General features: G+C 39.8%; 1 protein-coding gene across 6 annotated transcripts in view; it reads left to right on the forward strand.

Moving 5' to 3' along the window:
* Positions 1-24,019, forward strand: part of CLCN3 (chloride voltage-gated channel 3) — a 68,342-nt gene extending 44,323 nt beyond the window's left edge. For 4 of the 6 annotated variants that reach the window (XM_039326487.1, XM_039326488.1, XM_039326489.1 and 1 more), the window contains 9 exons: positions 1,244-1,366; positions 2,184-2,390; positions 5,975-6,055; positions 7,304-7,849; positions 9,709-9,895; positions 12,714-13,112; positions 14,723-14,939; positions 19,825-19,900; positions 21,147-24,019. In XM_039326487.1, coding sequence (XP_039182421.1) covers positions 1,244-1,366; positions 2,184-2,390; positions 5,975-6,055; positions 7,304-7,849; positions 9,709-9,895; positions 12,714-13,112; positions 14,723-14,939; positions 19,825-19,900; positions 21,147-21,305 — 1,995 coding nt within the window. In that variant the 3' untranslated portion in view covers positions 21,306-24,019. The remainder of the gene's footprint in view (positions 1-1,243; positions 1,367-2,183; positions 2,391-5,974; positions 6,056-7,303; positions 7,850-9,708; positions 9,896-12,713; positions 13,113-14,722; positions 14,940-19,824; positions 19,901-21,146) is intronic. The other 2 variants (XM_039326490.1, XM_039326492.1) reach the window with 1 other exon arrangement.
* Positions 24,020-26,667: the final 2,648 nt, after the last annotated feature.

Below are 26,667 nucleotides of genomic sequence, written 5' to 3' on the forward strand. Positions count from 1 at the left end.
TATACATCTTAAAACACAGCTCTGGGAGGCTCGTATCAACAATAAAACCCAGAACTATAAAATCATAATCTATAAAAACAAAACTCGGTACCTCAGTCATCTCCACAACCAATTCCAGATATCCTCATTCAAGCCCAATGCCAGGGTAAAAAGACAGGTTTTGATGGCCTTCCAAAAGGCAAAATGATACTTTATCAAGCATTGTTTCTGTAATGAATTAGTTATTTAACAAAATATTAAAGGGCATTTTTGTTAACCATATTTGAGGGATGAGAATTTTAGGGCTGAAACTTTTTCAATCAGTATATATATATATTGTCTCCTTACAACACTACTAAAACTTACCCTATCATATTTTTCTTCATTTTTTTCTGCATGCTGTAAATCATTCTTTTTGGACAATAAATATAGGCAGTCTTTTACTTAATGACCACCTGGAACCAGAATTTCCGCTCTGAAAAGATGTGGTTGTAAAGTGCAACTGCATTGCTTAGCAATGGCAATCCTACAGTTTGGGTTGCTGTTGTTAAACAGTTCCCAGGGTTATTAAGCAAGGCAATTTCCTGTTGGCTTCCCACAGACTCAGTGTAGAAACCAGTAGGAAGTTTCCAGTCCCAGGCCAGTAGGCCGGTAAGTTGCTCAGCTGGGGAAAAGAGCAAGTGGGTGTGCAAGAGAGGCAAGATGCAGTGAAGGACAAGGAGCAGGCGTGAGGATGCTATGTGGGACATGGATCAGGAAGGTTGTGTGAATGTGCAGTGAAAGGAATGCATAAGAAGCATAATGTGGGTTGGGGAAGATGTACAAAACCAGCATGGCTCTAGCACTGAAGGGCTGGGGAAGAGTGTAAAATGGAGAAGATTTACCCCAGTGATTTGGAACTTTCCTTGCCAGGTTCCGTATTAACTTTGGGGAAAACCTGCACTGAAGGTGGCAAATGGAATTGGTGTAATTGTGGGGCACTATAACTATAAGTGCGAACTAGTTGCTAAGATCCAGATTGGAATGATGTCACTGCAGAGGTAATGGGATACAAAACTTTGAGGACCAGTCATAACCACCATTCATTTAGCACTGTTGTAACTTTAAATGGGGATGAGCAAATGGTCATAGGTCCAAAGGCCTATCAGTGTTCTACATAATATGTGTGATCATAAAATGTGATGTGTTTGTAAGCTTGCTTTTAAAGCTGGGAATCTATTTGAAAAATAAGTGATTTGCTAAAATTTATTTTGTTTTGTTTTAGGGACCAGGTTCCTATATAATGAACTACATAATGTACATTTTCTGGGCTTTGAGCTTTGCTTTCTTAGCAGTTTCTTTAGTGAAGGTGTTTGCACCTTATGCTTGTGGATCAGGGATACCAGAGGTAAGAAATGAATTATATTTATCCTAATTGTGCTGAAAATAAATTTATGAAAAATATTGTTGTATATAATTAACTGTATATTGTTGTTTATAGAAGAAATAAGAAACTAGAATTTGATGAAAGAAACCAGGCTGTCAAGATTGCAATTTAGAATAGAGATTTTAAATATTCTCAAACATTATTAAGAAATATATTAATATAGCTTTTGGAAAATTAAAAGAGAATTCTATTGTATAATTTGAGAGAAAATTTCTACATTTTTTTATAGTTGTTACCTTAGCTAGAAATTTGATTGCCTTTTTTAAATATATGATTGTAAAAGCAGATTAATCTATATATAGATATATAATACATCTGGAAGAAAGTAGCAGAAATTCCTTACAATAGATTATCTTTGGTTTTTCTCTGAAATCTTAATTTTTATTTCATGTATACTGAATGGAAAATACTGGTTGATAAAAGAAGGGATTGTTACAGCAGACATTAAAATTCTAAAAATGAGCACTTAAAATATATGTTAAGAGATAATGTATTTAAATAATACATATAAATAATAACTGCATAATACATGTCAATATACCTAAATAATCATAATATTGTATATTATGTTAGAAATTCAACAATAAATATTGTAACATTAATTTATAATTAATTCTATATGCATAGATTTGGCCAGCAGAGATAAGTCAGATAAATAATCCTTTCAAAAACTCAAAAACATTAAGAATTACAAATAACTAAAATAGAGCCATAAATTCTGAAAAGGATAAATATTTTGAGAAACATTTCTTCAGAATGTACTTTTCTTCTCTTATAGATCAAAACAATATTGAGTGGCTTCATCATTAGAGGGTACCTGGGCAAGTGGACACTGATGATTAAAACAGTCACTTTAGTCTTGGCTGTAGCCTCAGGCTTGAGCTTAGGGAAAGAAGGCCCTCTGGTACATGTTGCCTGTTGCTGGGGAAACATCTTTTCGTACCTCTTCCCCAAGTACAGCACAAATGAAGCAAAAAAAAGAGAGGTATGTCCTTTTTTAACTTCAGTTTTTAATTTCAGTAGAACTTGCAAGACATTTCAAATTCAAAAAAATTGAAATTACATATGAACTGTATGTAATTTGATAGTCTTATTGGAGGTGTTCCAAATATTACATTTTAAATTGGTAAATCTCTAATTTTTCATGTGTAGCAGGACCTTTTTGTTATAAAAAACATCCTTGCATTAATACAGTAAAGTTTGTTTTTGTAACATGGAAAGCAGTGTTATTGACTTAATAGATTAATTTGATAAGCAATCAGGAATAAATTTAGAAGTATACACATAATAAAAGGCTGTTCAGGAGTTCATTTAGCATGTTGTAGTCTTAGAAACAGGTTAGTAGTGTAAAGCAGGGCTTTTCAACTGGTAGTATGCGTACCACCGGTGGTACTTTGGCACCTGGCAGGTGGTACGTGACCGTTCTAGAGAAGTGGTAGCGGGGTGCAGAGGAATGAGCTGAAGCGGAGACAGCGCCGCAAAAGTCTGAGGGAGAGACAGCTGGAGCTGCAGGGCTGCCGGGCTCCAGTTGATTGGCACTTCCAGAAGCTGGAAGTGCGCTGAAAAGAAAAGGGGGGGAGAGGAGAGGATATAAAAGGTTTTGGCGGGAAAGGGCCAACAAGGGGCTGCCCCCACCCTGCCCCCTGGGTTCATGAAGAGGTGGCAAGCACCCGCCATCTCTGCTGACCATCTCTGCTGACCAATGAGGAAGAAAAAAGAAAAGCGAAGCGCTTCCCTTTTCCCCAGGACACCAGCGCTCCTGTGCTCGCCGCCTTCTGGGGCAGAGACGATGGGGGAGCCCTTGCTGGCTCCAGGGCTGCCCCGTAGATCTAAGGGTGAGCGCATTCTGGCTTTGATGGTCCCCACCGGTAGATCAGCAGCATGCCCGCTCGCTGAGCTAGCCTCGCAGCCAGCAGGCTTCCCTTTCACCAGGACTGCCCCTGCCTGTGTGGGATAGCCACAGCAGGTGACAGCACCTTTTCCAGACCTGTGCACATATTTGTATGTGGGTATGTGGGCGGGGGTCTCACTCCTTGCAGCCCCGCGCTGTGATATTGGGGAGGAAAAGAATGGGAGAAGTAAGAGAAGCTGCGATGGGAGCTTCTTCCAGCCTTCCACGGGATTGGGGGTGGGAGCTGAGGGCCGCAGAGTGCGATGCGATCAGCGGCACATTGAGAAAAAGGAACAAATACTCCCCCCCCCCAAAAAAAACCAGCTTTCATTAGTTTGCAGCCTGCCATCGCAGAAGGTCTCCGTTGAGGGCATGGGGCTGCAAGGGGTGAGACCGCCCGTGCACACACACACAAACACATGCACGGGTCTGGGAGAGGTGAGCTGAGAGCAACGCAAAGGCAACAACCAGGGGGAGTCAAAATGTGAAAGCTCTGCCCACCATTGCCTGCCTGCTGCCACCTCTGCCTGGAGCCTCTGGAAGTTTTTAAAAAAAAGCAGGGAAGGAGGGAGGGAGAGAGAGGCAATTCGGTTGGAAATGCCCCAGTTCAAGGGAGAAAGCAATTTTATGGTCTGTTTTGTCACAGAGTATCCCCTCCTTGTGTGTTGCTAATAGCCATTTCCAGTGGGAAAAATAGGACAAAGCAGAGGGGGGGGGGGGGAATATTTTCTTTTGCTATATTTCCAGTCTGAATTAGACCAAGGCAGGGTCCCTACAAAAGAGCCCTTTTAAGGAATATGTATTAATAGAAAAGCAGCTAAGCTACCTCTGTTCCTAAATGCTAAAGCTGTTGCAATAAAAAACGGAGGAGCTCTGATCAACTATCACAGCCACCATTTTGACAGTTTTGCTTTACTGTTGTCTGTGGATGCCCCCACTAAATGCAAGCACAGGATAAAATGAGCCTGGTTTTTCTCAATCTTTTAAGTGGACACAAACTACTAGCAAAAGTGGCATTTGATCACAAAGCAAGGAGGCATTGAGAAATGTTTCCCCTTTTGCATTTGAGCATCCAAGCAGGGACAGGAAAGGAAAAAGGGAAAGACAAAGAAAAAGAAGGAAAGAGGGGAAGAGAGCAAGGAAGGAAAAAGAAGGAAAGAGGGGAAGGAAGAAAAAAGAAAGGAGAATGAAGAGGGAAGGAAAAAAAGAAAAGGGAAGGAAGGAAAGAAAGAAGGAAGGAAGGAAGGAAGGAAGGAAGGAAGGAAGGAAGGAGGGAGGGAGGGAGGGAGGGAGGGAGGGAGGGAGGGAGATTATAATGAGAGGAAGAGAGGCTCTGAGGGAAGTCCTGCCTTAGCACTTGGCCACGAGCAGCCCTGCTGCCCTTTCACTATCCCCTTGCCCCTTCCTCCTGGCCTAACCTGGTGGTCTCCCATTCTATTGCGAAGGATGCTTTGGTTACAAAGCCAGGTCTCCTCGCATGGAGAGGGAGTGGGCCTCCCTCTGACCCACGCACTTTGCCCTCCTGCACCCACCATGAGCAGCCTGGCCAAGGAGAGTGAGCACAGCAGCAGCAGAAACCTCGAGGAGGAGGTAAGTGCAGCCAATGCTCCCTCAGGAAAGTGGGGCTGGACTGGGTTGAGCTGCAGGGTCCTTGTGCCCCAGGAGCTTGAGGGCCGGGCTGGGTGCTTGCCCTCCACTGCCCAGGGCAGCCCGCACCACCATCTGGAGTCCCCCACGCAGCCCAAGAAGGATGGTGAGGCTCCTCTGATGGATCATGTCCTGATACCCACCCCAGTCCTACCCCCTCCACTGGAGACCCCTGGATCTCCCCCACAAGCGCCCCCCAGCCATTGACTTCACTTGTCAAAAGGTTGAAAAAGGGGATCACATGACCCTGGGACACTGACCATCAGAAATATGAATCAGTTGCCAAGCATCCGAATGTAAAACACATGACCCAGGGGATGCTGCAATGGCCTAAGTGTGAAAAATGGTCATAAGTCACTTTTTTCGGTGCCGTTGTAACTTTGAATAGTCACTAAGCAAACTGTTGTGAGTCAAAGACTGCCTGTACTTTATCAATTTGTTCCTTTTTTGGGGGGGGTCATCAAGTTTTTGACACCTTGCTAGGCGACTGATGGTACTCGAATATTGCCTTATTCTAAAAGTGGTACAATCGGTGAAAAGGTTGAAAAGCCCTGGTGTAAAGCAAGGGTTCAGTGCCAGACACTGTTATGCAGGATTTCTTATCAGCCTTAAGTCTTCCACTGCAAAGAGACTTTTTTTCTCCCTTACTTCAATAGAAATGTGGTTGCTTTCTGTTGGAAGAAATATTTGTATGTGGATCTTGCATAAGTAAGAAGCACAAGAAGTTTTCATTGATGCGAAGAGGGCTTATTATTTGAATACTATACAGGGCTGTGTACCTATTTGGATCCAAAGTGAAAAAGTTGCTATGGATGCCCTTGTCCATTGATTTCATGAAGAATCTGCCTTTTACTGGTCTTTTTTATAGCCATGTAACCCAGAAAAATAAATATTTGAGTTAGGAAATAAATAAATGCCACATTATAATATTTAGCATTATATAGGAATCAGCTCAAACTCTTTGAACGTAAGCATGCGTATTTCATTAATTAGTATTTAGATAAACTAAAACCATCTAATTTGTTATCTAGGTATTATCTGCTGCTTCCGCAGCTGGAGTATCAGTAGCATTTGGTGCCCCAATTGGAGGAGTTCTTTTCAGCCTAGAAGAAGTATGTATACTCAGTACTGAAAATACCTGGATTTGCTTGTTACTTGTTATTGCTGCTTGCAGATATAACTGAGCATGGTTTCATCCCCTTTACATAGAGCGGTTCAGTCACAAATAGAAAGAAATATTTTACAACATATTTTGCAGATAAATGATGGTAAATTATCAGACAACACAAAATACATTTCATCTACTTAAGCAACTGTTTATGTCATTTTAACAAAACAAAAGAAAAATCTACCATTTTATAAAACTTTCCTTTTCTGAAGACAATTCCTATTTGCCATAGATTCTTAATGCAGGAAAATCTGTATTGCTATAACTCCTGAAATTCCTTATTAATATATATCCTTATCATGAATTCATTCTTGTTATCAATGATCAATGATGGCTAGCAGTAGTTTGTCTGTATTCATTGTTGTTAAAGGCTTTGTTCTGATATTATCATTTAAAAATCTAAAATAAATAGCTTTCCACTTAACATGTAAGATAATATCTTGGTTGTTATAGCATAATATTTACAAAATGTAAATAAGCATTCTACTTTATGGCACAAATAACCATCTAACGAATTTTAAGTGCTGCTGCTTAGAACTTGACAGCATTGTAGGTTATAGCAAGATTGTCTGCAAGCAGCAGGAAGGTGTAAAATTGTCCTTTGCGCCCTGGGGGTTAAGTAGTAATGATGAGATGAGGTCAATATGATGTCTCTGTAATGAGTCAGGTTGGTGTAGTGCTTAAGGTGCTGCCCTAGAAACCAGGAGATTGTAAGTTCTAATCCGGCTTTAAGCATGAAAAACAGCTGAGTCATGTTGGGCCAGTTGTCTCTCTCAGCTCAGTCCATCTGACAAGGTTGTTGTGGGGAAACCAGGAAGAATGAGTATTATCTGTGTTTGTTGCCTTGAGTTACTTATAAAATAATAAAAGTGGGTTAAAAAAATAAAATAAATAATACAAGCACTGAAGGAGTATATGCTCTGTTGTTTCTACATGTCCAGAGTCATAGGAGCCCTATCTCTCCAGGTAGGGAATTTTTGCTGTACCATTGTGCCGGCTCAAAAATTCTGCTGTGGCTAGATCCTTGGAGGTTGCTGAAACATCCTGGGAAACGCACAGTACCTGTTTGATTCATTGGCAATAAAGTTTGAAGACCTGGTTAGGTCCACTTGGCACTTTGTGTCAATAAACTATTTAGAATAAAGTAATTTTGACCATAGATCCGTTTATATTCTTTTTTGTGTCTTTATAGGTCAGTTATTATTTTCCATTGAAGACTTTGTGGAGATCATTTTTTGCCGCTTTGGTTGCTGCATTTGTTTTAAGATCCATCAATCCATTTGGAAACAGTCGTTTGGTTCTTTTCTATGTCGAATATCACACTCCATGGTATCTATTTGAACTATTGCCCTTCATTCTTCTGGGTGTATTTGGTGGACTGTGGGGAGCATTTTTCATCCGTGCCAACATTGCTTGGTGCCATCGACGGAAATCAACCAAATTTGGAAAGTATCCAGTTCTTGAGGTTATTATTGTAGCAGCAATAACAGCTGTCATTGCTTTTCCAAACCCCTATACCAGAGTCAATACCAGTGAGCTAATTAAAGAACTTTTCACAGACTGTGGGCCTTTGGAATCATCCTCCCTTTGTGATTATCGAAATGACATGAATGTCAGTAAAATAGTAGATGACATTCCTGACCGTCCAGCAGGCACTGGAGTATATTCAGCAATATGGCAGCTGTGCTTAGCTCTTATATTTAAGATTATAATGACAGTCTTCACTTTCGGTATTAAGGTAAGATGAAACAAACTTTTCTTTTCTTCATTGTTTTGGTCTCTTTCATTTTTCTTTCTGCAGTGCTCTAATTAGTTCTCCATCTCTCTACTGGCAATTGAACAGAACTAATTTATTTCCATAAGATAAACTGTTTACAGATAGTCCTTGACATACAACAATTGAGCTCAACATTTATGTTGTTAAGTGAGACATTTGTTAAGTGAGTTTTACTCCATTTTACAACCTTTTTTGCCACAGTTGTTAAGTGAATAACTATAATTGATAAGTTAGTCACCCGATTGTTAAGTGAGTTTGGTTTCCCCATTGACTTTGCTTGTCAGAAGGTCACAAAATGTGATCACATGACCTTGAGATACAGCAATGGTCATAAATATGGGCCAGTTGCCAAGCATCTGAATTTTGATCAGATGATTATGGGGGTGATGCAAAGGTCATAACTGTGAGAAACGGCCATAAGTCATATTTTTCAGTCCTGTTGTAACTTTGAACGGTTACTAAACAAACTGTTATAAGTCAAGGACTACCTGTATTGCTTTGAAATAATGTATTCTTGTATAAGTTGATGTAAGATTTCAGGGTCTTGAGTACTGTTCACTCTTGATGTAAGATTTCAGGGTCTTGAGTACTGTTCACTCAAAACCTTTATATTTAGCAGCATATTCTAGATAGCTGGATAATAAATGAGTACAGTCAAAAGTACACCCTAAAGCAGTGGTCCCCAATCTTTGTGACTTGGCGGCCTGCTTGAGGGAAGAGTAGAACTGGGCCATTTGAGAATTGGGTCCTTCAACGTGTGCAGCTCAACTCATGCTAGCAGCGGGCCGATGTGCATACATACACACACGGAGCTCAGCTTGTTGAGTTGCACATGTGATGGCCCACCACTCGCAGCCCAGTTCACCTCTCCCCCCAACTGTGCAAGCTGCAGCATGCAAGCTGCAAGAGCACACATGCACGCCGGCCCGCTGTTCACATGAGACAAGATGTGCATGTGTACGCATGTCATCCCACTGTTTGTGCGGCCCAGTTGTAAATAGCCCACAGCCTGGTAGTGGGCCGCGGCCTGGGGATTGGGGACCCCTGCTCTAAAGTCAAAGGATAATACTGGATAAAAAGCTTATTCTGATTTTGGTCATATGCTTCTAAAATCCTGTCTCTTAGCAGAAACACTAAAGAAACAGAGCTTTCTCATCTTTCTTACTGGTTCCCTGATTGTTTCATCTCAAACCAGTTTTTAATTTCAGACTGTTTTTTAAAAAAATAAATTTTTAAAAATTACTTTCTACTTTGTAGAAAGTTTGCTTCCAGACAGTATAGTGCGGGCATGTCAAACTGTCAGCCCACGGGCCGGATGCATCATATTGAAACCACACCCACCCCATTGCCGGCAATGGAGAAAAAGTCACGATATGTCACACGATGTCACGAGTTTGACATGCCTGGTATAGTGGAAAACATGCTATGTTAATGTGCTGATTCTGTTACGCTGCTATAATGAGGAAAAGCAAATTGCTAGGATTATTATACACAAGGACTGAGGCACTGCTACTCTTAGGTGTGTGAAGGAGATAAATATGTATGTACAGGAAATGATGAGTTGCTATGACAAGAATTACTGGTGACAATAGTTTCTACAGGCTATTAAAGTCTTTTACAGAGTATTTGTATCTCTGCATTGCATGTTTCTGATTCTCTTCGGAAATTATTGTTCAAATGTAGCTTGTAGGTGGTCTGTTTTTGGATTCTTTATACAAGCAAACTCTTTATGCAAGCAAATTCATTCATAGCCTTTTTAAAAATCTAAAAAAGAAGATACTCGTTCAAGTCACAATTTTCCTTGACATTTGTTGTTTTAGGTTCCATCAGGCTTGTTCATACCCAGTATGGCCATTGGAGCAATAGCTGGCAGAATTGTTGGAATTGCTGTGGAACAATTGGCTTATTATCATCACGACTGGTTTATCTTCAAGCAGTGGTGTGAAGTTGGAGCAGACTGCATAACTCCGGGCCTCTACGCTATGGTTGGTGCTGCTGCGTGCTTAGGTAACTATAACAGCCAATAGTCAGCCAATTTTACATTACAAATGGATACAAATATTTGACCTGATGGTTATTATACTCAAATATTTAACTATAGAAAACTATAATGGTATGATGGCGAAGGATGTCTGTACCCAAAAGTCCTCGACTTACAACAGTTCATTTAGTGACTGTTTGAGGTTACAACGGCACTGAAAAAAGTGACTTACGATCGTTTTTCACACTTATGACTGTTGCAGCATCCTCATGGTCACATGATCAAAATTCAGATACTTGGCAACTGACTCATATTTATGACAGTTGCAGTGCCTTGGGATCATGTCATCAGCTTCTGTGACCTGACAAGAAAGTCAATGGGGAAACTGGACTCACTTCACAATTGTGTTATTACTTTAATAACTGCAGCAATTCATAACTGTGACAGGAAAGGATGTGAAATGGGGCAAAACTCACTTAACAAATGTTTCACTTAGCAACAGAAATTTTGAGCTCAATTGTTGTAAGTCAAGGACTATCTGTATTCCTTTTCCTTTACACCAGCTGGAGAAATTGTTACTTGATATACTTTTTAGAGCCTTGGATATTCCATTTGCTTTTTTTTTTTTTTTTTTTTTTTTGAGAAGTGGTATACTGTTAAAACAAACATTGTACAGTAGCCACTTACCAAATACAGTCTGCTGACCCAGCCTAAGCAAGTGCTACTCAACAGTTCACTCATGAGGAAACCCCCCTTTTTATTTTAACAAGGCGTTTATGGAATAAATTCCAGATAACTAGTCCTTAGATGTTGAAACAAACAGTAGCAAACTCTGCTCCCACTTGGCGGAGATAATTACCAAGTCTCTGAGTTCCCAGCAGGAAGGCTCAATTAACAATTCAACCCAAACACAAAGAAAGCTGACCAACCAGGCAAAGAATCCTGGCAAAAGAAATCTGAAAGAGCAGGGGTGTCAAACTCAATTTCATTGAGGGCCGCATCAGCATTGTGGTTGCCCTCGGGACCAGGTGGGTGTGACTGGGGTGGGTGTAACCTACTGGGTGGGCGTGGCCTATTGGGTGGGTGTGGCCAGCTCAACGTCACTCGCAGGCAGGACTGGGGCGGATTCGGGGGTTTCCGGCGGAGGGGTGGGTGGGACTGGGGTGAGCACCGGGGCATGGTTCACTGGAAAAGCCTCACTGTCTCTCTCAGGCCTCACCGTCCTCTGGATAGTGACACCGACTGCCTGGAGCCCTGGACAGCAGAGGTCAAGCACCCAGCCCGGCTCTTGAGCTCCCATGTCACCAGGACCCCACAGCCCTCCCTAGTCCAGCCGCACTTCCCCAAGGGAGTGCCCGGCTGCATTTACCTCCTTCTCGAGGCTGCTAATGCTGTGCTCACTCTCCTTGGTCAAGTTGCTCATAGTGGGTGCAGGAGGGCAAAGTGTGTGGGTCAGAGGGAGGCCCACTCCCACTCTACGTGAGAAGACCCGGCTTTGTAATCAAAGCATACTCAGCAATACGATGGGAGATCATCAGGGGGTGATGAAAGGCAACAGGGCTGCTGGTGGCCAAGTGCTAAGGCAGGACTTCCCTCAGAGCCTCCCTCCCTCCCTCTCATTCCAAGCTCCTAAAAGCCTCCAGTGATGGAGCATCCACAACTTCTGAAGGCAAGTCTTTTCACTGGTTAGTTGTTTTCACAAGTCCTTATTTCTAGGCTGGTTTTCTTCTTGATTAGTTTCCATCTATTATTGCCTTCTGATGCTCTGGAAAATAGGTTAACCCGTTCTCTGCAGGCCTTGTGTTTGACATGGCTGTGATAGAGGAACAAGATACCAGAGCATGAACGGTTGCCTGTGGCAACCTGCACCTCCCACACCTCTCCTCCTTATAGTCCAGCCAGGGCCTGGCTTCTTAGAATGTTTTACTTTTCCTGGAGAGCCGCCCCACTGCCCTCTGTTGTCCTGCTTGTCTCACCTCTCTGCTCATACGTGCATCTGGGACAGGCCCCAGCTGTTCCTTCTCTTCACTCAGTTCAGGCCCCCAACACAGCTGTCTCTCTGCCTGAGCGTGAGTAGATGGGCCCGGCTCCGCGTCTGGCTCTGAGTCTTCTTGCTCCTCAGAGCCTTCCTCAGACTCCGATGTGAACCCAGGCGCCCCTTCCCCCTCATCTGATTCATTTGACTTGGCTGCCGAATCCACTGGCAGTTGAGGAACCACAACACAGCCCAGAAGCAGATTGGAAATAAAGTTGAAGCTTTAAATTAATGCTTGGTAGCATGCTATTTTCATGCCTAATTCTTTTTAAAAATTAGAATCTTGAAAAAATAAGGCAAATTAATAATCCATCAGAAGCAAGACAGATCCCTGTAAACCACATTGGTTCTCAGAGGTGGTATATTTGGGACTTAGATTTAGCAATTTCCTCTATTAAGTTTTACAGTGCAAGTCTAAGCATAATATAATTCAAGAAAACTACTTTGCTCCTTGATGCTGTGACCTAGCTGGTTAAAGGTTTGGCAGATATGGTTGCTTTGAGCACCTCTGCATGTCTTTTAGAAATATAAGACTCAGCAGAGTTCTTTATTAAAATATTTGTAGAGCTATATTATGTGTGTCTGTAGAAGCTCAGTGGAATTTGCTCACAAATAAGCATTGACAGGGTTGCAATTTAATGTTGACCTCACAGTTAAATGGCAGTATACTATTTAACCATCTTCCTTCCATGTTTCTGTTGTTAATTTGTTTAACTGCTGTCTCTGCAGCATATTTTGGTAGTTGATATCTAGAAATATTTATGCATTTCACAACATGCTGATTAAGCCATTTTTATTTTCCCTTCCAGGTGGAGTGACAAGGATGACTGTATCTCTGGTGGTTATTGTATTTGAGTTAACAGGGGGACTAGAGTATATTGTACCCCTTATGGCTGCAGTAATGACGAGCAAGTGGGTTGGAGATGCTTTTGGCAGAGAAGGCATCTATGAAGCACACATACGTCTGAACGGATATCCTTTTTTGGATGCCAAGGAAGAATTTACTCATACAACCCTGGCTGCTGATGTCATGAGACCTCGAAGAAATGATGCCCCATTGGCAGTATTAACACAGGATAATATGACTGTGGATGATATTGAAAATTTGATCAATGAAACCAGCTATAATGGTTTTCCTGTAATAATGTCAAAAGAATCCCAAAGACTAGTAGGATTTGCGCTAAGGAGAGATTTGACTATTGCAATAGGTAATTGTTTTTCATTACTGGAGAATATATGTTATTTTTCCAAAGTGTAACAGTAAAGCAGTCATAGCAGAAGTACAGAAAGTATACATACCCATGAAGAAGGAACTGGGGACATGGTGTTTGAAGAGCAGATAAGGTTGGTCTCATGTATTTTGGACGTGCCCTGCATTTTTTCTATTTCCTTACCTAATGGAGAAGAATCTTCAGTGTGCTATTTTTGTAGATAATTACACGTTTAAATCAAATATACCTATTCTATCATTGCAAAGTAGTTTTAACAACAGTGCAGGTATGATTATTCAGATGAAATGCTTGGTAGATTTTTTGCCATACAGAATTTTAAATAGAACATAAGAATTTCAGAATAGACCCAGATGAAGTTGTCCTTCTATGGCCTTGTGATAGCCAAATGAGATTTTATACATTTTAAGGCTGTGACTAGATTGTTGTAGGCATTTCTTACTTAAAAGACCTTGATCTTAGAAAAACTCTTTGGGACTTCCTTTTTATAAAAAAATGTTGCTATGGCCACATTGTCATATGAGTTACTCCTTGCTGGGGTTCTATGTAGAAGCAGCTTTGTTTGCATTGCTTTTCTTGATTTGAACATTGCTGCTTTATGCATGTGGCTGCATAGCTGAAATTGAATCTGTGGAAGATAAGGTTGCATCTGATTGGGAATCTCACAAAACCTCCAAAATCTCAGCTTCTCCAGAAAAGTGCTCCCAATGGTAGGTTATAAGCATGCACTTAGGAATTTAAACAGGTGGACCTGGAAATCCAACAGAACTAGCAGGATCTACCTAAGATAATCTTTCTCAGTGGCCAAACCCTTTTTTATAAAGCAGTGAGAGACTTAGACCTCATAATTATTTCTAAATTACAAAGAGCAATAACTTCAATGCTTTAACACTCTACACACAGTAGTTTTGGAGGGTCGATACAAAAAAGTCCCACATTGGATGAGACTGTGCCAGGGGCTGTTGAAACTATAGTTGGGACCAGAATTTCCATTGCTAAGCAAGGCAGTTATTAAATGAGTCATGCCTGATTTTACAACCTGTTTTGCCAAGGTTAAGCAAATCACCATAGTTACTAAATCAACCATATCATTGTTAAGTGAATCTGGCATTCCCCATTGACTTTGCTTGTTGGAAGCCATCCAGGAAGGTCACAAAGGGAAACCATGTGACTCCAGGATGCTGCAACCATTGTAAATATATGCTGGTTGCCAAGCACCAAATTTTGATCACAGGACTGGGAATGCTGCAACAGTCGTATGGGCAAGGATTGTTCTTAAGTCACTGTTTTCAGTGCCATTTTAACTGAATAGTTGTTAAACAAATGCTTATAAGTCAAGGACTACCTGTACAGCTTATTCTTAATCAAATATTTTTAATCACATCAGTTAGGTACCTAACTATTCAATTTATATGTGCATATTTACAGTGGGAATATGAAACATAACCATATATGGGTGTGTGGAAGAAAATAATAATTTTGGAATAATATTATTATTATGAAGCAATTGGCTGAAAACTAGCAATAGCTTGCTTTTTAAAAAAGATCTAATCCTTCATACTGATTTTTCTTTTTTGCTCTTATTGAAGAAAGTGCCAGAAAGAAACAAGAAGGCATTGTTGGCAGTTCCAGAGTCTGTTTTGCCCAGCATACATTATCACTTTCAGCAGAAAGTCCTCGACCTTTGAAGCTTAGGAGCATTCTTGATATGAGCCCTTTTACAGTTACGGATCACACACCAATGGAGATTGTGGTGGATATATTCCGCAAACTGGGCCTAAGGCAGTGTCTTGTAACACACAATGGGTGAGTTCTTTATTGAAAAATTTTCTTCTGCACTCTGCCAAGATTTTGTTTTTCTCACATAGTTTAATGGCTCTTTCAGACTGGTTAAAAATGTTAAATAGTCTTACAGATTGTATTTGATCCACCCATAATTTTATTTTTCAAGTAAAAATAAAAAACTAGATCTCCAAGTTCCCCTCCAATTCTATGTTCTATGTCAGCGGTCCCCAACCTTTCCATCTTGGCAGCTCGGCTTGGCATGAGGTGTGTGTGAGTGGCAGTGGCACACATGTGTACGTAGCTCCATTGGTGCAAGCGGCGTGTGCCCCTCCACTCGTGCAAATGGAGCTTTGCGAGTGGAGGGCGCTTGAGTGCAGATCACTTGTGCTCACACGTGAAGCTCCACTCACATGAGCAGAGAGTTCCCATGCGCGAAGCTCCATTCATGCAAGTGGAGATGCTCACGCCCCCTCCATTTAAGCGGTGTCCACTCAAGCGCAAGGGCCCACTGCTTGCTTGCTGATCACTTGCACACCCTGGTTTCAAACAGGCCATGGCTCAGTAGTGGGCCATGATCTTGGGGTTGAGGATCCCTGTTCTATGTAATTTCTTGGAACTTTCTTGAATTTCTTAGTTAGCTTTTAAAAGCAAGTAAGAAGCTATTGTGATGTTTATTAAGTTTCCCTTATAGGGTGGAATATATTAGATTGAATTCTCACATTAAGTTCATAGCAAATTTGATCATTCTTCTAGCATATATATAAAATATTTTAAAAAGATAACTGTGCAATTGTAAAATTACAGCACGTTTGAAACTACTTCCATTCTGCATCATTTTATTTTAAAGTTATTAAAAAGCCAGTATGGCAAAGTAATTAAAATGCTGGAATATAGTCTAGGTTCAAGTTTCTGCTCAGTCAAGGAAGTCACTGTGTATTTGGAGGTAGCTATTTATATCAATCTCTCTCCCAGGTTGTGATTATGAGGATGAACTGTGGAAACAAGTGTGGGTTGTAAGGCTGAGCTCCTGCAATCTTTTTTCCTGTCAAAAGCCAGCTAATTTCTTAGGGTCTGTATGATTGTTATCAGTGAGGTGAAATAACTCATCCTTGGGGCTCGAGTAAAAATGGTCATTGAGCCATTCACTATTCTTATTTTGACAATGTCTCCCCATTTCCTGCAAACTGCCATTCTTTATTTATTTTCTACTTTTCTGCACTTCGTATTCTACACTTGCAGAATATTTTTGAAATTTACCAAGCACTTCAAATACCTCTACATCTACTGGTTGACCTTCCATCCCTTAGAAGATATCCACCTGTGTGATTTTTTTAAAAAGCAGTTGTTTCCAGTTTAATACTTCCAGATGTTGTACTACATATTCCAACCAGCTATTGGCCACAATGAGTTGAATGGAGCTTTGGTATAATTTGCAGTCTCTGCATTTCCATTAGAAATATGAAATTTACATGGCTGTTTATTTTTTAAAAAAAGTTTGGTTGTCCTTTTACTTTTATTTTTTTAAACATTTTTTTCTAAAAAGAAAAACTTGTTGACACATGCCACAAAAAACAGGGCTAACTTCAAAACTGTATGGTGAGTTTTCAATTTCCAGTTTCGCCAACTATTCCTGATTTATTTCCTTGCTAAGCATTTCCAGATTTCTGCTTTCTATCATAAGATTAAAGTCTGTTAGCTAAAGATGCAAAGACCATAATCTGCCAGTCATTTCTATCCTAAAGTTGTGACAGAGGAGGAAATTTGTTGAACATTGTAAATCACCTTCCATCTCTTCCATTTATAGAAATAAAGCTTGGTTAAAAATTGTATTTACACATGTAGCTTTTTTGACATGATTCCACGGTGATAGCTAGCTAGCTAGAAAGCATTTCAATTGACAGGTCTCTCTCTGATCATCAGCGTAGCAGATTGTAATTACATTCTTCACATATTAGGCTCAGTTGTTTGCCAGTCGATGTGATTGAGCTCTAGTTATGGAGTGAGAATATATAATATTGTAGTGAGTAGAAATAACTTTTTAAAAATTTGAAGTGATCACATAAAATTAGTATAGTAAAATATGCAGACAAAATAAAAGTTCATAATTATTTTGGAAAGTAATAAACTAAGTAAAAAGGCAGTCCTAGATAACCAAAATATTATTTTAACATTTTAGTGAATGAATTTTTATGGACGTGAAAATAGTTAGTCTGCAGATGTATAGCATTTATGTTAATTTAATAACTTTAACTTTGTAGCATTACTTGCAATTGATAATGTCAATGATAACTGGATTTTATTCTTTTCAATTTGAGAGGCAAGCTCAGTTGGTAAACTCATTAGAAATACAATACTTGGATATACCAGTATCAGTGCAATAGTTCCAGCAGTAGAAGGAATGGACCTTTTCTGTTAGGACACTCTAGAGCAGACATGGGGGCTGGATGCAGCCTGCAAAGTGGTTTCATGTGGCCCGCAAAGACATCCTGGAAACAGTGAGGGAACGGCCCCCGCTGCCTTGGCCTTAGCCCAGGCCAGCCAGGAGCCAATGTACAATTTTGTGGTGGCCCTCTATGCTGAAACACATTTAGTCTTAGCTCCATAAGCCCCCCCCCCAGCATGGCCTGAGAGGAACAGTGAAGCTCCTCCAGTGGACCATGCCTTGGCACTTGTCCTGGTCCCACCCCCTTCTGCCAAAGACCCTCAGATCTATCCCACTCCTGTCTAGACTCCCATGGGCATCCTTGATGCAAATGATGTATAGCTGGCCACACCCACTCTGGCCACACCCACCTGGCCCCCTGAGGGCAACCGCAATGCTGATGCAGCCTTCAATGAAATTGAGTTTGACATCCCTGCTCTAGAGCAGTGATGGCAAACCTTTTAGAGACCGAGTGCCCCAAAACTGACCCCACTCTGCCCATAGGACCACTCACCACCTCCAGGGCCCACTGCAGATTGCCCAGGCAGCCCAGCAGCGCTATGGTGGCTACACCCTCTGCCCATGCCCTGCAGCATCAACTGCATGATGGGGTGTGAGGGCAGAGTCTTGACTATGCTGCCTTGCTACCATGTCCTTGGCTGCGTTGCTCCATGTGGGCCATGCTCGAGGGCAAGTCTCCTTCAGGGGGGCTGCTGGAGAGGAGGGGGTCGCGGGGGGAGGCAAGTCTGGGGCAATGGCACGTGTGCCCACAGAGAGGGCTCTGAGTGCCGCCTCTGGCACCCGTGCTATAGGTTTGCCACCAGTGCTCTAGAGAAAGTGTTGAAAATCTGGGACAGTAAAATATATATGTACATCCAACAAATGTAAGGAATTTTCGGTTTTAAAAAAATTGATTTACAGTAGATTTTGGTTCAGTTCCATGATTTTCAATATTTCTTACATTATCAAGGAAATAAAATATTGCATTATATTTGAAAGAAAAAAATGTTTCTTTGTGCAGTATTTTACCAATACCATCCCTTCTTTAAATAATAAGAATATGCAGTGTATATACGGTATGTGTGTGTGTGTGTGTGCGCGCGCGCGCACATACACACACGTTATCTAGCATCTCTTGGATGACTGAGGCACCTTAAAAATTCAATAAATGACTATATCATCTCTGTCTGTCCATCCATCCATGACTTTGAATCAGTTTTTACTCATAGCAACTGCCTGGTTAAGTTCTGTAGTTTTCTTAGCAATATTTTTCAGAAATGATTAGCTATTACCTCCTTCCTGAATGAGAGTGATTGGCCCAAGATCACCCAGTTGAGTCTGTGCCTAAGATGAGACTAGAATTCATTGTCTCCCAGTTTCTAGTTTGATGCTTTTACTACCATGTTTCCCCCCAAATAAGAACCAACCAGAAAATAAGCCCTAGCATGATTTTTCAGGATTTTTCATAATATAAGTCCTACCCCAAAAGTAAGCCCCAGTTAAGATTGTCAACCAGATGGATGCATTTAGGACCATACTTCCCTGAAAATAAGAGCTAACCAGAAAATAAACCCTAATGTCTTATTTTTGGGGAAACACGGTACTTCACAAAACTTGCTCAGTTATAGTACACATATTATAAAATTACTTTATAGTAGAGAGTTTAAAACTTATTTTTGTCTCCGTATGAGTTGTAAGAAAAATGTAGAAATAACTTAAGCAGGATTTCCAGGAATTCGGCTGTGTAGCTTTGTGATCATATGTAAATCTCACGAATGAAGGCAAATATATGTGTCCTAAGATAATGTTGCAGAATCCAATCTGGGTCAGTCCCTGGGACCAGAATGGTGAGAGAGAAGTTACCTGAGGATGGGCTCCAGCATGAGTCAAAAGCTCAGAAAGCTAAACCTGTGGTCCTAGTGATTGATCCAGATTGGATATGTAATTCTGCCAACCATCTTGCATCACTCCCTGATTTTGATCCTAGACAGCACTGATAAAACTTCAACATGTTTTTCTCTTCTATTCTTATGTTAAAAATAATTCAAAATAAACATATTAGTATGCAATTTACTTTATTCTAAATGCAGAAATCAAGCAAAAACTGGTATAAATTTAAATGCATATTTAAAATCTTTCATATGCTTTGAATCCAAAAAAAGCTGGATAAAATGCGTAGCATCTGGTATTTGTAAAAAGCTCAGAATTCCTATCTGCAGAACTTAAGCTCATTCTTGCATTTCATTTTTACAGCCTTAGGAAACCAGAAGTTTTAGTGATAGCAGTAAAGGCCTAACCAGTGTTCATCATGTTTAAATTCATTCTTGTTTTAAGCCCCCACAGTAAATTTTACATCTTTTGAAAGAGATGTTGATCACAAAAAGGTTTTCATTTCACTGTTTTCATTACTAGCAGTTCTGCAATCCATGTTTTCATTTCATTTTATTTCACACACAGTTATTAGCATAACATGATCTGTTTCAGGATTGTCTTGGGAATCATCACAAAGAAGAACATATTAGAGCATCTCGAGCAACTAAAGCAGCACGTCGAACTCTTGGTGATTAGATATATCAGACCTCATTTGACACTTTAGACATCAGGAAGCATGAAACTTGTGAATTGTTCAGTGTTCCATTACAACAGCTGGACAAGCAATCGTATACAACTCTAAAAGCTTTTAACTTAAAATGCCATGTAAATTTGAAACATATTATTTAACATCCATTTGTTGAAAACATGCTGAATGAAGATAGGACCTAAGTAGTATTTTAGCAATCTTGGTGCTAGAAATTCTGATATTCTCATAGATATTAGCATACGTCTTTTTCCCCTGGTTTTGTGAAATTACATAAAACCTGCCAAAACTCTGTAATTAGAGTTTTCATTTTTAATTTTAAGTATTAAACCTGCATATGACACTTTAATCTTGACATCTACAACAGGATATTTTAGATCTCTTAGGATTTCCTATATTTTCTGATCAACACTAATGATATTTATCAGTTGTCCCTTTTGCTGTATGTTATGACACTTAGATTATAATTGCTGCTCTGCAATTAAAAAAATTAAAAATAAAACCTGTCTTCCAAGTTTAACTGTTTACATTCTTATTTAACTTGTATTTTTTCACAAGTTTTTCATGCCTCCTCTTATAAAGTCAGTTACAGTACAACTACTAACTAGAGTAATATTTCTCTCTGCTTCTCCTGTAGTAGTATTACATAGGACAACTTCACTCTTTGATATTAGCAAGACTTTGATCATAACAGCATTGCTTTTTAATTTGGGGGAAATATGGCTGTAATTTTTTTAAAAAATATGAATTTCAGATGAATTTATTTGTGATTATCTATTGTTCAAGCTTATCTGCACATCTCTTATGGAAACACCTAAAGCATTAAATTCAGTTTCTCAAAATTGAATTATCAAGCAATTTTGAGTTTGCCTGTATTCAACTGTATTTCATTTTTGTAATGGGATCAATTTCATTTACTCAAATCTTTTTCCCACTTTGTTACTTTTGTTGGCATATTATAATCAGCAACAAATTATCAGCGGGTGGTAGCTTGGTTATTTCTTAGGTGAAAGTAGGTAACAGTTTAGTGACCATCCTCTCTCTTTACTTTCACAGTATTTTTATAGTTTTAATAAAATGATGGTTACTTCCTGTCAAAATACATTCTTTGAAATAATCAGGCTTTGCTGCTTTGTTCCTACCAACAAAAAGGATTTTGTCTACAAGAAAAATTGATTGACTTTATATATTGTAGATAATTAGCTATATTTTGTGTGACTCTTTCTAGGCGCCTCCTTGGCATCATCACAAAAAAAGATATCCTTCGACACATGGCCCAGATGGCAAACCAAGATCCCGCATCAATAATGTTCAACTGAATTCAATAACCGAGGAGAGAGAGGAAAGTGAAGAGAAGGTTCATTTGCTGAACAGTACAACACTTTAATATAAGGCATAGTTTTGTGATACAAAAGAAAGGCTGGATTTTTTTTAAAGTAAACTGCTGGAACTTAGGAGTTGATTTAGGAAAGTGTGGTTTTACAAAGTAAGAAAGATGAAGAAAACAAAAACTGAAAACCTGCACTGGATGCACTCTGAAATGTTAGATCTGCCATGATAGTGCAGGTGGACATTACATCAATTCATAAGAGCTTCATTAGCTCCAGTTTGGACCTTGCTGCTTTAGCATGAAAGAAACTGATGATTAGTTCCTGTTTCTGAATCACATTGAATTGAGCTGTCCTTTGAAAACTGTAAGATTTGGTCCATTTTACCACAGATTGTTGTTGGGTTAATTCATGAAATGTATAGTTATTCCGCATTACCTGTTTACATTCCAGAAGAGCATTTCTCTCTCCTGAGGCCCAACTGATGCTCCTTACAATTGATGCATTTTATTGAAATGGTGGTTTCTCATATTGAGATGTTCTGTGACCTGCTGAATTTGATGACAAGAAGGAAGTATTTCTTGTGCCATTTAAGCTTAAGAGTTTGGATATTATAAAAGTCTTATGACAGTTTAATCTACTGCAAGAAAAATAGATTGATAAACGTGGATGAAGCATGTTAAACCCTGCAGTTTAGTATTTGCAAGTTAAACAGCCAAATCTGTTTAAACTATGTTTCTGTTGCAAAATAATAACTTAGGCTTATGCAATTTTTGTACTATTAAAAATCCTAAGTTACATACCAATTTTGTGAAATCTAAAGAGAATACTACTATTCTACTAAGAATTAGAATAATTCTGTTTAATTTTTATTTGTTCAGTTTAATTGTGTACCTGATAGCAACTGCATATTCAAGCACTGGAGAATATTCCCCTTAAATGAAAGTCTTTTTGTTTTTCATACCTATACCAAATAAAGGTAGAAAATACTATAATTTGCACTAAATATACATATCATAGTTTTTGTTTCTACAGATTAGGATATATTAAATATAAATGAGTCACACTATTGATTTTACTTTAATGTTATTTTTATATTCAAAATCCTCCATAAACTTGGCAAGTTTCTACTGAAAGGATGTTTATATTTCTTTGTAATCCATCCTGATAACTTGATTGCCACCGTTTTAAATTTATTAATGTTTAATTAAGGGACTAATTATTAATAGACCCTTGTTGGTAAATATTACAGAATTTAAAATATTTATTTTGAGGAATTTTGAAGTGGTAATTGATTTGAAATGCAATTGAATTACTTGAAAAATTCTGTAATAAATAAATAAATACAAGCCAAGAACTATCATAACAACTGGATTTTACCAACCCTAATAAAACTTTTTTGCATTTTGAATATTCATTTATTAGAAGAAGTATTGCTAATACTTGATATGAGATTTGATTTACCTAATAAAACTGATATACTGTATAAAGTTCATGAGTGATGGGCAATTGAAAATTCTAAAAGTTGTACCATCTTGATGGCTATTCAAATATTACTGAAAACATGAATTAGCGATAAAAGTTTAGTTGTATTATAAGGTTTGTTTGCACAGTATGACTTCTGGTTTTTGTTTGCCCTTCCTACCTCTATTGATAAGTTTGTTTTGAAAACAAATTTCAAAACTATTATCAAAATTGCACAGGAAGTCACTTTAAGGAGGCAAACAAAATCAGATGCTTTATTCTACGCATGCAAACCCTTGTAACAAGGTTATTTTTGTTGCCAAAGTAAAATAGTCTGTACTTTTCTTGTAAATCATATAATCCAAAGATACTGATCCACATCTTTGAAAAAAAAAATTATTTCAAAAGATTACCAGAGGAAAAATCATGAATCAGTACTGCAAACTGCTTTGTTAAACAGCCCAGATAATCTTACATGGCTTTTCAGAATGCTTGAGAATGTTTCTCTGCAATAATTAATTGTTAATTGTGATTAGGTACTTCAGCACCACTTCAGAGAAAATTATACTTCTGTGGCTAAACAATGAATTTTGGCACCTTTATTCCTCTTATATTTATAAATTATCATTAACTGAATTTACCTTATGTATAAAACATTTTAGGAATCCTGGGATGCTTTCTCTAAAACTAAACATGATTTAATCCTTCTGTTCTTTGTGCTAATCATGCAAAACTAAAATGATTATTCCTGTAGCATGTTTTTAAAACTTTTGCCTTGTTTCAAGGTCTCATCTATACACTTGGTTTGCCATAGGCTCTCTACCAAAGTTGCCTATTGTATTAATTTACAATGCCCTTTGCAATGTGAAATCAACTCATACCCCAGATGTATTTTAATTTAGTAATTCATATCTATAGTACTATCTAATATAGTGTTTTATGTTCTTACCCAATTTCTTACAATCACATAAAATGTGACTCTGCTCATATATTAGACATTCTGAAATTAGCATGCCTGAGCATTCAACAAAAAGGATTTACCTGGAATAATATAATAACACAGCCTTATCTATATTGGAACAGAATGGGATGTCTGGGGGAGACACACTTCTTTTTTCTTGCTTGAACAGTTTAGTTACTGATTGTGACCATTGCACCTGTAATATTTCTAGAGCTGTATTAAACATTTATCTTAGTGTATTAATTTATACTGGTGTGGTAAAACTGCACTTCATTAGAGTAAAATGAAGTTCTGTTGCTGTAATGATTTCATTAGAAAATGCATTAAACATTTCTGTATGACTGTTTAGATTTTATTTTCTTGCTTTATTTAATTATGGTGCTAATAAGCCATGTCTCCGTATCTGAAGATATGAGAGATCCTAAAAATAAAATTCAAACTGAAGAATGAAATAGCTTTTCCCACATAACTGCACTGGGCAAATGCAATAAATAAGGAAAATTATGCTAATTATTAAAGTATCTAGCTCTATAATCATCAAAAGTAATGAATACACTGAATTAGATTAAGACTTGTGCCAATAAACCTGACGGACCCTAAGAAGGTAATAGAAGTTCTGCCAATTCCTTTTTTCTCCCCATGCTGACATAGTGCATAGCCAACAATACACTTAAGATGTATTATTTGAGAATATTCCTTCAATCTGTTCTAAAGGCATCAGTTTTACTAGTGTAAAAACTGTTATCTTTTAAATTAAACTGCAATTTAGTCTGAATACACAAAGTATATTTAAAGATTTCTTGTATATTAAAAAACAAATATATCTGTTTTGACTTTATCAGTATGCAATACATTCCTTCCTTGCAATTCCTGTAAGTTTCATTTTTATCTTTTAATTCATGGGCTTTATGAGTTAAGATGTTTTATAAATCCATATATTTGGAGGGCATGTAGCATACATATAGTGAATATAAGAAGTCTACATATACCTGTTAAAATGCCAGGTTTTTGAGATGTAAAAAAATCAGATCAAGATAAATCACTTTAGAATTTTTTCCACCTTTAATCTAACAAGCTGCACAATTCAATTGAAAAACAAACTGAAATGCTTTAGGGGGAAAATAACAAAGTACAATAGTTGCATAACTGTGCATACCCTCTCTTAAGTAGGGATGTGGCTTAACCAATCACATTTAAACTGATGTTAAATAGTACATACTTGCCATGCCAAAAGCCATGGTCTGCAAATTTTCAAGGCATTGGCTATACCCTGGTGGTGAATCTATGGCACACGTGCCACAGGCGGCATGCAGAGCTCTCTGTGGGCACATGCACCATTGCACCAGTCCGAGGCCTTCAGTCCCATCCATGAGCAACTTGCATCAATACCCGCCTGCCCCCTCCTCAAGAGTTTTTTTTACTAACCTGCCTTTCAGCTGCATTCTGTTTCTCTGTTTGCTTCTCAGCCTTCGCCATGTGTTTGTGGGACTATTGGTAAAAAAAAAAAAGTTCCATCACTCTTTCTAACTTCTCACGAGATCTCAAGAAGTTAGAAAGTCTGATAGAACTTTTTTTTTATCAATAGTTACACAAACACACGGCAAAGGCTAAGAAGTGAACGAAGAAACTGAATGCAGCTGAAAGGCGTTAGTTAAAAAAACACTAGGGGGAGGCGAGGGCATCTGGGTGGAGGTGGGCGTGGCAACCTTATCCTGCATGGTGGCGGGAGGGTGGGACACATGTCCTTCCCATGCCAGGCCAGCCCCTGCAGCCCCAGAGCGGCTGGGCTGGGCAGCGGTGGGCAGGGTGTTCAGGTGGGGGCCGGCAGGCTGACCAAAGCAGCAGGTGGAGCACCGGAGGCTCGGGGAGGGGGGGCACTGAACGGCAAAACTTAGAGACTGCCCAAACTGCAACCCAAACCCCACTTATTTATCGTTGGGTGCTGGATGGGTGTGGCCCACTGGGTGGGCATGGCCTACTGGGTGGGCATGGCTGGCTTGATGGGCATGGCCAGTTGGGTGTGGCCTACTGGGTGGGTGTGGCCAGCTTGTCACTCACGTCAAGGGCACTTGTGCGGGCCTGGGCAGGACAGATGGATCTGAGGGTCTCCGGCGGAGTGGGAGTGGGACCGGGGTGAGTGGTGGGGCATGGTCCACTAGGAGCCTCACTGAACCCCAGGCCATGCAGGGAGTTCCTGGACGGTGGCACAGACTGCCTGCAGCCCTGGGCAATGGAGGCCAACCCCCCAGCCCGGCCCTTGAGCTCCCGTGCACCAGGACCCCACAGCCCTGCCTACCCTAGCCGCACTTTCCTGAGGGGGTGCCCAGCTGCGTTTACCTCCTCAAGGCTACTGCTTCTGTGCTCACTCTCCTTGGCCAGGTTGCTCATGGTGGGTGCAGGAGGACAAAGTGTGTGGGTCAGAGGGAGGCCCACTCCCTCTCCATGTGAGACCTGGCTTTGTAACCAAAGCATCCTCAGCAATAGGATGGGAGACCACCAGAGGATGGTGAAAGCGCAACAGGGGTCCTGGTGGCCAAGTGCTAAGGCAGGACTTCCCTCAGACCCTCCCTCCTTATTCCAATCTCCTTCCTTCCTCCCTCCCTCCCCTCCTCCCCTGCCTCCCTCCTTTTCATTCCCATCTCCTTCCTTCTTTCCTTCCCTTTCTTTCTGTTTCCCTTCCCTCCCTCCCTTCCTTCCTTCTTCTCTCTGTGCCCAGGAAGAGACGAGGGGAGGGGGAGAGGTTGGCAGCGCTTCTCTCAAAGAGTGTTGGAAGAGACCTTTGAGGTCTTTAGTCCAAGCCCCTGCTCAAGCAGGGGACATATGCCATTCCAGACAATGGAATATCCAATCTCTACTTAAAAGCCTCCAGTGATGGAGCATCCACAACTTATGAAGGCAAGCCTTTTCATTGGTTAGTTGTTTTCACAAGTCCTTATTTCCAGGCTGGTTTTCTTCTTGATTAGTTTCCATCTATTATTGCCTTCTGATGCTTTGGA

This window comes from Crotalus tigris, unplaced genomic scaffold (assembly GCF_016545835.1).
Source record: "Crotalus tigris isolate CLP2741 ecotype Arizona unplaced genomic scaffold, ASM1654583v1 scf7180000024341.3516292, whole genome shotgun sequence".
In the NCBI taxonomy this organism is placed as follows: domain Eukaryota; kingdom Metazoa; phylum Chordata; class Lepidosauria; order Squamata; family Viperidae; genus Crotalus; species Crotalus tigris.